Source organism: Schistocerca piceifrons, chromosome 7, assembly GCF_021461385.2.
Source record: "Schistocerca piceifrons isolate TAMUIC-IGC-003096 chromosome 7, iqSchPice1.1, whole genome shotgun sequence".
NCBI classification, from domain to species: Eukaryota; Metazoa; Arthropoda; class Insecta; order Orthoptera; family Acrididae; genus Schistocerca; species Schistocerca piceifrons.
Window position 1 is genome coordinate 338089267 of NC_060144.1, and position 13054 is coordinate 338102320.

General features: G+C 42.8%; 1 protein-coding gene across 1 annotated transcript in view; it reads left to right on the forward strand.

Annotated features, from left to right (window-relative positions):
* LOC124804977 (acetylcholinesterase-like) overlaps positions 1–13054 on the forward strand; it is a 115600-nt gene that overhangs the window by 15974 nt on the left and 86572 nt on the right. The window contains exon 2 of the mRNA XM_047265368.1: positions 5515–5634. Within this exon, the coding sequence (XP_047121324.1) occupies positions 5515–5634 (120 nt within the window). The remainder of the gene's footprint in view (positions 1–5514; positions 5635–13054) is intronic.

Sequence of the window (13054 nt, forward strand, 5' to 3'; positions counted from 1 at the left end):
AACTAACCTAAGGACATCACACACATCCATGCCCGAGGCAGGATTCGAATCTTCGACCGTAGCAGTCGCGCTGTTCCGGACTGAAGCGCTTAGAACCGCTCGGAAACCGCGGCCGGCTACGAAAAAATTTCATATCAGTAGGACGACATTAATCATTGCCAACTGGAGAGACAAATTTTAATACAGATAATTTTAATTTTAGTCAGTGCAAAAGTTATTGAAGGTTGTATACATCAAAATGAAATACCTATTTGCTTTTCGGGATGCGATTAGTGCTCTTGAAAATATTTTCTTTTCAGTGCTTCTTTCTTGCAATCGGGGTACGGTCTACGATATTCTTGAACACTGCGGAATACAAATTCCTTTTGCTCTTCGTCTACAGTCAACAATCCGTAAAAATTTTGCATTAATTTTACACACATTTCAGCAGGGTCATCAACAGTTTTTAACTCCTTAACTGTCCGTGTAGTGTGTAAATATAAAGTGTTGCTCGTTCAGCTCCTATGAGAGCATTCTTGAATAAAACTAACGTCCATAATCTTCAAGGAGGAGAACAGAAGGCTACTCTTTCTTGATATGGAACATGCTTGAGGAAGGATATATAACTTTAAGAATGAAAACCAATAACAAATGGTAATCAGAATAATATTAAGCTTACCATCTAGTCGTCCATCCACTTCTCCACAGAAAGAAACATATCTGTTTTCGAGTTGTGGATTCTCCCTGTCCAAATTTACTGCCTTTTTGATGTTGGTGTGCACGTCTGGTTTATCATTAAAGAGCAATAAAGGAGAGAACTATTCTGATAAATATGACAAATGATGACTACATTTCTTTACAGACGGTTTTGATATCATAGAACCAGTCCTTTCATACGATCTCGGACGTGGAACTTTTACAGCTCCATTGCACTGCAGCCACGATTTGGCATAAGCACTCACGATGAAAAGAAAGACATCTCTCAATGTATTTTTATTTTTAGCGGATAGTTCAAGCTACGATATTAGCAGAAACATATTAAGCAATAAATTGCTTTTAACATGCATCTTTCTTGACGTATTGCTCCAGCAGAGTATATTTTCAGTTTTTCTAAAGTCTGCTTCCAAAATTTTTACACGGAGATCTGCGAGTTTACTGTAATCACCTCTCACTTTTGGAGTCTCCAATTCACTTTCATAGAAGCCTAACATCTCCTTAATTTGTTACTCATTAAAAAAACAAATCCACAATATTCTTTCCAGAATCAAAATTACTGACACTGGTTTTATCTCAACAGTTTGGTAACTGGTATGTCACGATTGCTTGTTTCACGGTGTCCTTCACAAAATAAGTTCACGAAAGTGATGACGGTATAGTAGATACAACAACTCCCTGTCCATTTTGCGTTCAAGTACGATGTATGCCTCATTGGGACGACCATTGCTTAAGGCAGTTGTGCAGCAGCAGAGGGTTTGTACGTTGCCCTCAGCACCGGAAAGCCAATGAGTTGTTCATTGTCCTCAAACTAAACAGTGATGACGGCTACAGTTTACCTTCCCAATGAATGGTAAGAACTCTAGAAATATCGTTCTACAAACCTGGCTTTATTGTTTCAGACTGTTCTCATCTCTTCTTCTGCCCATCCCTATGAAGAAGTGATTTATTAATACAGAGCTCTAAATTATGGTGACCAAGTCCCTCTGCTGTTGCCGAATTTATGCAGAATCTCTTATATTCAAATGTCATCTATCGAAAAAACCGCTAATTTTTCAGCACTGTTCGGTTCCTTGACTTGCAGCATTCTCCAACAAACTGTCAGTACGTTCTAATAACGTTAATTTCACCTTAACTTGAAAATTTCATATCTGATCTGGAGATAATGAAGAAGGAAGTAAAGCAGAAAATGTAGACGTAGATGGAGTACACTTTTATTTCGTTTGCGTTTTGTTATTTCAATTTTCTTTGCACTCACCCCTACTCTTGTACCTACAGCATCACCGTCTACTACTGAATATCAAGCTTTACGACCTGGCACTCACTGTCGAAGTAAAAACATTATGTCTTTTTTCCGGCTTGGTTGTTTGTAGAGCATTGAAAAGTGCGACATCAAATAAATTGTCCAAATTATTCATAAATTTGACAGCGTTTGAATACATCTTGACATCTTTTCGCGCTTTTTGCTAGTTTCTCCACTCTGAAAGCCGATTAATAAGTTTTTGAGTACAATGCTGAATAGCTCTTGTCAGAATTCTTGCTTTGTCCAAAAATATAATGCGACGCGAGTGGGAACAAATAAACAACTGACTGCACTGCACGTGCACGTATTGTTAAGCTGAGCGTGACATCTATGAGCAATGTGAGTAATGTGGAAGATCGTGTTCCTTACGCGCTGAAGTGGGCATGGGGTTATAGTGCTTCGGCCACCACAGAATTTTGTACAGAGATGTTTCAGAGTCATCCAAGCGGTACTGGGCGGGGGGGGGGGGGGGGGGGGAGCATTCAAAAAAACTGAAAAAACTGAAGTCAGAAAATAAAGGATATCCTAGCGACGTATACTGCGCGCGACCAAGGCGGCTGGAACGCCCCGATGACCCAAGTGAAAACTGAGAAAGCAACGGCAGTCAATGGGTGGGCAGGACTCGACTCATTATCTGAAGCCCAGAACCATCAGGGCTAGATGGCGGCTCAAAGACTAGCGACATCACATAGTTGATGATGGTGATCTGTGAGGCACATTCGACCGATGACTGGCACGGAGACTGCGCCAATCAAATGCATGGTGCCGATGGAATCTGCTGCCACAAGATGAGGTTGGGGCCTACGTACTCACTCTGGCCGGATGTGATGTGAGGTAGCATCGCGTCACTTAGTGGCTTGCCGAAACGCAGCGTTGTGCTGTGGCATGTTGCAATCTAGACCACTGCTGATGGTATAAGCCCTCGTTACTGCACGCTACGCCAGGCATTACTGCACTGTCTAACTACAAAATCATGTACGTGACTGGCCAGCATACCGCTCCACTGGTTCAAAGGCTCGTCTAAGGCCGATGCCGCACATTTATCCCCCCCCCCCTCCCGCCACCCATGGGACAATTCGGTCCTCGGAATTGCAGACTGCTGCTGAACTTGTGGACTACTGAAGCATCATGATATTGCTGTTACCACAAGTATTCCCTTGCATTCTCTCTCAGACTGCTATTCATACTGTACACATTATCTGTTCTTCTCTGCATCCCCCATCACACAGTGTACGGCAAGCGGTGTACTCACAACGTTCTTTCACTGTAGCTAAATTTCGTGGCTGATCCATTGGGTTGGCAGATCAAGGACTGGGAGAGCAGATGAGCCGATAACTCTCCGATGATGATTTCTTTTGAATATGGAACATTCTGATAGTATACTTACTAAACGTTGCAATTTCCCCGAAATATCACATCTACGTAAAATCCTTAACTAATTTGAGTAGATTTTTTAGTGTATGAATAACACGTAATTCCGGAAAACTGAGTGTCGGCGAACAGATTGATGACAATATTGTTAACAAATTTGATTCGATCTTGTATTACGAGAAGTCAGAAAATGGAATCAAACGCATCCACACCGGCATTCTGACACCATCCTTCTACACTGAAGAGTCAAACAATCTGGTACACCTGCCTAATATCGTGTAGGACTCCTCCCCCCCCCCCCCCCCACCGCCACCCCACCCTCCCGAGCACACAGAACTGCCACATCACGGGTTCTAGGCGCTCAGTCCGGAACCGCGCGACTGCTACTGTCGCAGGTTCGAATCCTGCCTCGGGCATGGATGTTTGTGATGTCCTTAGGTTAGTTAGATTTAAGTAGTTCTAAGTTCTTGGGGACTGATGACCACAGATGTTAAGTCCCATAGTGCTCAGAGCCATTTTTTTGCCACATCACGACGGGGCACGTACTCTACTAATGTCTGGAGGGAAATGACACCATGATTTCTGCAGAGCTGTCCATAAATCCGTAAGAGTACTAAGGGGTTGAGATCTCTTCTGAAAAGCACGTTGCAAGGCAACCTAGATATGCTCAGTAAAGTTCATATCTGCAGAGTTTGGTGGCCAATCGAAATGTTTAAACTCAGAAGGGTGTTCCTGGAGCCACTCTCCAGCAATTCTGGACGTGTGGGCTATAGCATTGTTCTGCTGGAATTGCCCAAGTTCCTCGGAATGCACAATGGACATGCTTATGTACGTGTCATCTTCCAGAGTCGTATGTAGACTTATCAGGGGTCCCATATCACTCCAACTGCATACGCCCCACACAATTATAGAGCCTCCACCAGCCCTGATAACATGCAGGGTCCACGGATTCATGAGATTGTCGCCATACTCGTGCACGACCATCCGCTCGATACAATTTGAAACGAGACTCGTCCGACCATACAACATGTTTCCAGTCATCAACAGTCCAAAGTCGATGTTGACGGGCCCAGGCGAGGTGTAAAACTTTTCGTCGTGCAGTCGTCAAGGGTACTCGAGCGGGGCTTCGGCTCCGAAAGCCCTTATTGATGATGTTTGGTTGAATGGTTCGCACGCTGACATTTGATGACGGCCCAGCACTGAAATCTGCAGCAATTTGCAGAAGGGTTGCACTTCTGTCACGTTGTACGATTCTCTTCAGTCGTCGTTGGTCCCGTTCTTGCAGGATCAATTTCCAGAGATTTGATGTTTTATACGATTGCTGATACTCAAGGTACACTCTTGAAATGGTCGTACGGGAAAATCCCCACTTCAAACTCACTTGTCCACTGGACCTGTCGGGATACCAATTCGATTCTACACAGAGTACGCGAAAGAACCTGCCCCCTTTCTAACAGTCGTGTACCGCAAGTCTCTAGAGGAACGGAAGGTTTCTTTGACACTTCAGTGTACAAGGCGATAGCTGCGCTCCAAGCAGACAGTAAGCTACACTTTTAATTGAGATATGCAACGAGTGCGAGTATTATCATGTATATTGATTTTTAACATAGCTTTTACGTCAGGGACAGTGGATAAATAACAAAACGTTTATTTCATTGAATCAGTGAGATTCGCCTCTTTTTGCATTTATTTCATAATCAGCGGTTCCAGGCGCTTCAGTCCGGAACCGCGCTGCTGCTACGGTCGCAGGTTCGAATCCTGCCTCGGGTATGGATGTGTGTGATGTCCTTAGGTTGGTTAGGTTTAAGTATTTCTAAGTATAGGGGACTGATGACCTCAGATGTTAAGTCCCATAGTGCTTAGAGCCATTTGAACCATCTGATAATTTACTGTCGCTTAGACTGCACAACTATAGCAATTATTTTGTAAATTAAATAGAAAAGTAGTTTAAAACACTAACCTCACGACTGGCACTCTCGCCGTCTGTGGCGCTAGTGCCTTTCCCATTGCCAGAGGTTAGAAACTTTGACAGCAATAATGTCAAGACTGTATAATTATGTTACACTGTGACAGTACTCTGAAGATATAGTTACGATAGTACTATCTGCAGACAAGACGGCACTAGCAGCAGTTTTGTGTGTTTGCAGGGCCGGTACTTGCATCAGGGGCCCCACACTGCCGAGTCACAGCCTGGAATCTCGGCAACACCTCGCCCCAGTGCTGAAGCAACACGACCCGGAGTCCAGGCGTCACCTTTGGTGGTAGAGGTGAGACTGCGCACGCAGCTCTGTCGCTTATTCTACAAGTCATGCTCAAAATACTCAGTATTCAGTGGCACCTGTCGCAAACACCACTCATAATGTGCATTCACAATAGATGACTGCTTATTCATTCGTTACATCTCTGAGCACCACCGTGAATTCCACTTACAGATCCGTCCTGGATCAAATGCTTTATCTCACATATACAGCCGACCTTTTTAAATCGTCCCCTCCCGCTTACCTACGCCAATATGCTGACAGACCGTTTTCTTTTCTGTCCATGCCACGCTCCATTCGTCTCAATAATCACTCCAACTCCAACCCAATAACGTCACATCTGGTCTAGCCAGTTGTACCTCCCAATCAATCGTGCAAAAACCAAGGAAGTACCTATATATAAACCACCCAAGCTTTCGAGACCTCTACCTAACAGTCTTCTGTCGACCAAATCAGTACTAAAAACTTGAAATTCCTCGAATTAAAAGTCGACAGAAAGATAACGTGGAACCCCCACAGTCAAAAGAAACCACAGATTAGTATAAGAACTATCAACTGGTATAATACAGGATCTAAACAAATCGATTGTTATACGTAGCTACAAGACCCTCCTCGGTCCCATCCCCATCTATGCAATTGTTGCATAGATATCCGTCACTTCCAAGTTTTATCACTTCCTGCAAATCCTTGAATTTTACGACTCTGCCTTGCTTTCCATATCCGTCTCCTCTCCCTCATCAGTAGCCTAAACAGTTGACTAACTTACATCTCTCCAAACATCTTGAACACGTTCACCAGTGTTATGTCTCCCTCAGACTAGAATTCCAACACCGCATTGTATATATTGCTCCTTGAGAACTGTAGCTTTCCGGTGCGGCTCCATCATCACACCTCATCTTCCTTACAACGCCATAAATTCGTGACCGTTTCCCGGATGGTTTCGACTGCGTTCCTCTATGAGACCATGAAATCTTCCTTGAGATCATTTCATCCTGTCAATTGCATCAAACATGATGATGTTTGCTTCACCAACAGCCATATGTTCCCTTGGAGGCCATGTTTTCTGCTTCCAATGTTCGTGCTTTGCCCTACTATCCCACATGCAGATAAAACATGGGTGCTTTGTGTATCCACTTTGTTGTCCAAGCAAGAAGTTCACCATTTTCAAATCAACACAAATCAACCACTGGTGCTGCATATACTGAATTTTCTGCAGAACCATCTTGATGTTAGCATATGCTTCACAAAGTTTTGTTGAGTGGGCAATTGGAATAGATGCGTAACGATTGCCATTGTGTAGGAGAACACATTTTAAACTTTTAGTGGAACTGTCTATGAAGAGACGCCTGTCCTCTGGTCTATATTCCGGCAGCCCCAATTCAAGTAAAAGTCCAGGTATATTGCTGCAATACACTATAACCTCTTCTTGGTTGAAGTATGGAAGAAGGTTTTCTTCTCTCGTCCGGTAAGCTGTTATTTTAACACTTGGATGAAGACAGTTCTTTTCCTTAAGCCTGGATGCTAAGAGTTCAGATGCTTGCTTTGAAAGATTGAGTTCTCGTATCAAGTCACTGAGCTCCTTCTGGTCGAACTGCTGGGGTTGTGTCTCACGTCCTTCGTATTCCGAACCACTACTTGTACATTCCTCGCCGTGCACATCGTCATCTGATGATGTTAGCGTGGGTAATGTTGTGAAGGTTGGTACAGGAACATCGTTGCTGTGCACCACCGGTCTTCTTGCTGACTCCAAATCGGGATATTCCCACTTTCGTTTTTTGAACCTATTAAAACCTTTCACATTAACAATGCAAAAATAGCAATCATCTGTATGGTTCTTCTGCTCTCGCCATACCATAGGCACTCCGAAGTTTAAGCTTTTCCTTTTTCGTTTTGTCCACTGCCGTAAGCACTCCACACAGCATTTACAAACTTTATGGGGTGCCCACGCCTTGTCTTGATCTCCAAGTTTAATTCCGAAATATGCCAGATACGCTTCCTTCACAAAAGGAGTGATATTCTTCCTGTTCTTTTGAAGAACGTATTCACCACAAATGTAGCAGAACTCATCTGGATGGTTCACGCAAAGACGGCGTGAAGAACTCATGTTTTCCTAAAACAAAATTGCACAAATACTACATATTATGCAGAACTTTCTTGTATTTGCATGTCAATCACATCCAACAAACATCATTAATTGTTTTGTGTGAAATGAATACTCACCTCTTATTTGCTACGTCACGATGAAAAGGTTCTATCTCCTTGACGCTGCACTGCACATGTGTGTGACTTTCGACCATCGCCATTTTTCTTGTTTACACTGAACGCTACCTATCGGCTGTTGCGGGGATTACCTCGGCCAACAAATGAATGTCGAGTACCGCCGAATTCAAATCTGCACAACCCTCAATATCTTCAACACACACACCGCACAACAGGACTGAACACATGCTGACAGTGTGATGTTTGCATGATGTAATCCTCAACCACACAGATGCACTACCTGAGCACAATTGTTTAATAAAGATAGTACAATATCACTAATTAAAAAACAGGTAGCAAATACATTACACCATATATGGACCCTGCAGTCGATATTATCCACATGAAACTCTCATTTCCACAAATAACCTATATCTCAAAAACCAGAGCCAATTTGGAAAAAGTACAAATATACTCGGAATGAGTATCATAACAATATCCCATTTTCGTTCAAACTTCCCTGGCAACGAAAAAAAAATTTTATTTTGTAGAGCTGTGTTATCATTTACCCTAGTTCTTGTACTTCAAACGAAGGGTCCAATACACATTGCATAACTGAAATCCTACCCATCTGCTCCCTACCACCTAATTTCCTTCTTACTTTTACCAGTACTCATCCTGCATCCTTTCTCATACCGCCTCCTCTCCAATCACATCTGCATCCAAATCCTTCACTTAGGAAATGTTGCTTGAAACTCACAGGGCCATCATCCTCTCCGGTATGGAGACGTCTAATATTATCACATAATCATGATTTAGGTCATTGTTTTTATTAATTTTACGGTATTTTATGGCTTTAACCAAACTCTGAAGAGCGGCAGTGTGGCAACTGACAGCACCCCTCCCCCCACCCCCGCCATATGTGCTAATTTAGCTACGAAATAGATAAAATCGGAACTCCAAATATGTTGTTGTTGCCGGCCGCTGTGGCCGTGCGGTTCTAGGCGCTTCAGTCCGGAACCGCGCTGCTGCTACGGTCGCAGGTTCGAATCCTGCCTCGGGCATGGATGTGTGTGATGTCCTTAGGTTAATTAGGTTTAAGTAGTTCTAAGTCTAGGGGACTGATGACCTCAGATGTTAAGTCCCATAGTGCTCAGAGCCATTTTAATTTGTTGTTGTTGTTGTGGTCTTCAGTCCTGAGACTGGTTTGATAGAGCTCTCCATGATACCCTATCCTGTGGAAGCTTCTTCATCTCCCAGTACTTACTGCAACCCACATCCTTCTGAATCTGCGTAGTGTATTCATCTCTTGGTCTCCCTCAAAGATTTTTATCCTCCAAGCTGCCCTCCAATGCTAAATTTGTGATCCCTTGATGCCTCAGAACATGTCCTTCCAACCAGTCCCTTCTTCTTGTCAAGTTGTGCCACAAACTCCTCTTCTCCCCAATTCCATTCAGTACCTCCTCATTAGTAGTCTTCAGCATTCTTCTGTAGCACCACATTTCGAAAGCTTCCTTCTCTTCTTGCCCAAACTATTTATTCTCCATGTTTCACTTCCATACATGGTTACACTCCATACAAATACTATAAGAAACGACTACCTGACACTTAAATCTATACTCGATGTAAACAAATTTCTCTCCTTCAGAAACGCTTTCCTTGCCATTGCCAGTCTACATTTTATATCTCCTCTAATTCGACCATCATCAGTTATTTTGCTCCCCAAATAGCAATCATCCTTTACTACTTTAAGTGTCTCATTTCCTAATTTAATTCCCTCAGCATCACCTAAGTTAACTCGACTACATTCCATTATCCTCGTTTTGCTTTTGTTGATGTTCATCTTATATCCTCCTTTCAAAACATTGTCCATTTCGTTCAACTGCTCTTTCAAGTCGTTTGCTGGCTCTGTCAGAATTACAATGTCATCGGCAAACCTCAAAGTTTTTATTTCTTGTCCATGGATTTTAATACACACTCCGAACTTTTCTTTTGTTTCCTTTATTGCTTGCTCAATATACAGATTGAATAACATCGGGGTAGGCTACAACCCTGCCTCACTCCCTTCCCAACCACTGCTTCCCTTACATACCCTTCCATTCTTATAACTACCATCTGGTTTCTCTACAAATTGTAAATAGCCTTTCACTCCCTGTTTTTACCCCTGCCACCTTCAGAATTTGAAAGAGTGTGTTCCAGTCAACATTGTCAAAAGCTTTCTCTAAGTCTACAAATGCTAGAAACGTAGGTTTGCCTTTCCTTAATCTATCTTCTAAGATAAGTCGTAGGGTCAGTATTGCCTTACGTGTTCCAAAATTTCTACGGAATCCAAACAGATCTTCCCCGAGGTCGGCTTCTACCAGTTTTTCCATTCGTCTGTAAAGAATTCATGTTAGTATTTTGCAGCTGTGACGTATTAAACTGATAGTTCGGTAATTTTCACATCTGTCAACAACTGATTTCTTTTGGATTAGAATTATAATATTCTTCTTGATGTCTGAGGGTATTTCGCCTGTCTCATACATCTTCCTCACCAGATGGTAGAGTTTTGTCAGGACTGGCTCTCCCAAGGCCGTCAGTAGTTCTAATGGAATGTTGTCTACTGCCGGGGCCTTGTTTCGACTTAGTTCTTTCAGTGCTCTGTCAAACTCTTCACGCAGTATCGTATCTTCCATTTCATCTTCATCTATATTCTATTCCATTTCCATAATATTTTCCCCAAGTACATCGCCCTTGTATAGACCCTCTATGTATTCCTTCCACCTTTCTGCTCTCCCTTCTTTGCTTAGAACCGGGTTTCCATCCGAGCTCTTGATATTCATGCAAGTGGTTCTCTTTTCTCCAAACGTCTCTTTAATTTTCCTGTAGGCAGTATCTATCTTACCCCTAGTGAGATAAGTCTCTTCATCCTTACATTTGTCTTCTAGCCATCCCTGCTTAGCCATTTTGCACTTCCTATCGATCTCATTTTTGAGAGGTTTGTATTCCTTTTTGCCTGCTTCATTTACTGCATTTTTATATTTTCTCCTTTCATCAATTAAATTCAATATTTCTTCTGTTACCCAAGGATTTCTACTAGCCCTCGACTCTTTACCTACTTGATCCTCTGCTGCCTTCACTACTTCATCCCTCAGAGCTACCCATTCTTCTTCTACTGTATTTCTTTCCCCCACTCCTGTCACGCTAGAAACGTAGGTTTGCCTTTCCTTAATCTATCTTCTAAGATAAGTCGTAGGGTCAGTATTGCCTTACGTGTTCCAAAATTTCTACGGAATCCAAACTAATCTTCCCCGAGCTCGGCTTCCCTTATACTCTTCCTGAAACTCTGTACAATCTCTGGTTTAGTCAGTTTATCCAGGTCCCATCTTCTTAAATTCGCACCTTTTTGCAGTTTCTTCAGTTTTAATCTACAGTTCATAACCAATAGATTGTGGTCAGAGTCCACATCTGCCCCTGGAAATGTCTTAAAATTTGAAACCTGGTTCCTAAATCTCTGTATTACGAATATATAATCTACCTGATACCTTCTAGTATCTCAAGGATTCTTCCACGTATACAACCTTCTTTTATGATTCTTGAACCGAGTGTTAGCTATGACTAACTTATGCTCTGTACAAAATTGTACCAGACGGCTTCCTCTTTCATTTTTTACCCCCAATCCATATTCACCTACTATGTTTCCTTCTCTCCCTTTTCTCACTCTCGAATTCCAATCACCCATGACTGTTAAATTTACGTCTCCCTTCACTACTTGAATAATTTCTTTTATCTCATCAAACATTTCATCAATTTCTTCATCATCTGCAGAGCTAGTTGGCATATAAACTTGTACTACTGTAGTAGGCGTGGGCTTCGTGTCTATCTTGGCCACATTAATGCGTTCACTATGTTGTTTGTAGTAGCTTACCCGCACCACCGTTTTTTTTATTCATTATTAAACTTACTCCTGCATTACCCCTATTTGATTTTGTATTTATAACCCTGTATTCGCCTGACTAGAAGTATTGTGCCTCCTGCCACCGAACTTCACTAATATTCACTATATCTAACTTTAACCTATTCATTTCCTTTTTTAAATTTTCTAACCTACCTGCCCGATTAAGGGATCTGATATTCCACGCTCCGATCCGTAGAAAGCCAGTTTTCTTTCTCCTGATAACGACGTCCTCTTGAGTAGCCCCCGCCCGGAGATCCGAATGGGGGTCTATTTTACCCCCGGAATATTTTACCTAAGAGGACGCCATCATCATTTAACCATACAGTAAAGCTGCATGCCCTCGGGAAAAATTACGGTTGTAGTTTCCCATTGCTTTCAGCTGTTCGCAGTACCAGCACAGCAGGGCCGTTTTGGTTAGTGTTACAAGGCCAGATCAGTCAATCATCCAGACTGTTGCCCCTGCAACTACTGAAAAGGTTGTTACTCATCTTCAGGAAACACACGTTTGTCTGGCCTCTCAACAAATACCCCTCCGTTGTGGTTGCACCTACGGTACGGCCATCTGTATCGCTGAGGCACGCAAGCCTCCCCACCAACGGCAAGGTCCATGGTTCATGGGGGGGGGACTCCAAATATACCCAGAATTAAACATATGCTCCCAAATTCAGGAACACCTCACTTGTGCTTTCGCTTAGCCTCTGACACATGACTCTATTACCAGTTCGTTCTAGACATACGCCTTTCTAATACTGTTCATTGTACAGACTTACATATACCCTACAGGTTCCGACATCTAACTGATTCTTCTTTATTCTCCGGTTCTGGTTCTCTGTTGTGCACAGAACAACACTGCCATTCAGCAATTCACCTATACCTTCTCAGTATCCTCTGCCAAGGAAAATTCGTCCAATTTCTTCACCATGTCTTATAACGCCTACTCATTCTATCACCACGTCAGAGCTCCTTCCCAGCTGGCCGGTGTGGCCGAGCGGTTCTAGGTGCTTCAGTCCTGAACCGCGCTGCTGCTACGGTAGCAGGTTCGAATCCTGCACCGGGCATGGATGTGTGTGATGTGCTTAGGTTAGTTAGGTTTAAGCGGTTCTAAGTCTAGGAGACTGTTGAACTCAGATGTTGTCCCATAGTGCTTTGAGCTCCTTCCCATTTGAAAACCCTGTGTTTAGGAATCACTGTGCAAGCTATCCTCCCTCCCCCCCCTTCCCTTCAGCCCCTAAAACGTAGTGGAGTGGGAGTTGTATTATAACTTCGTGACAGATTTAATATGTGTAATGAACT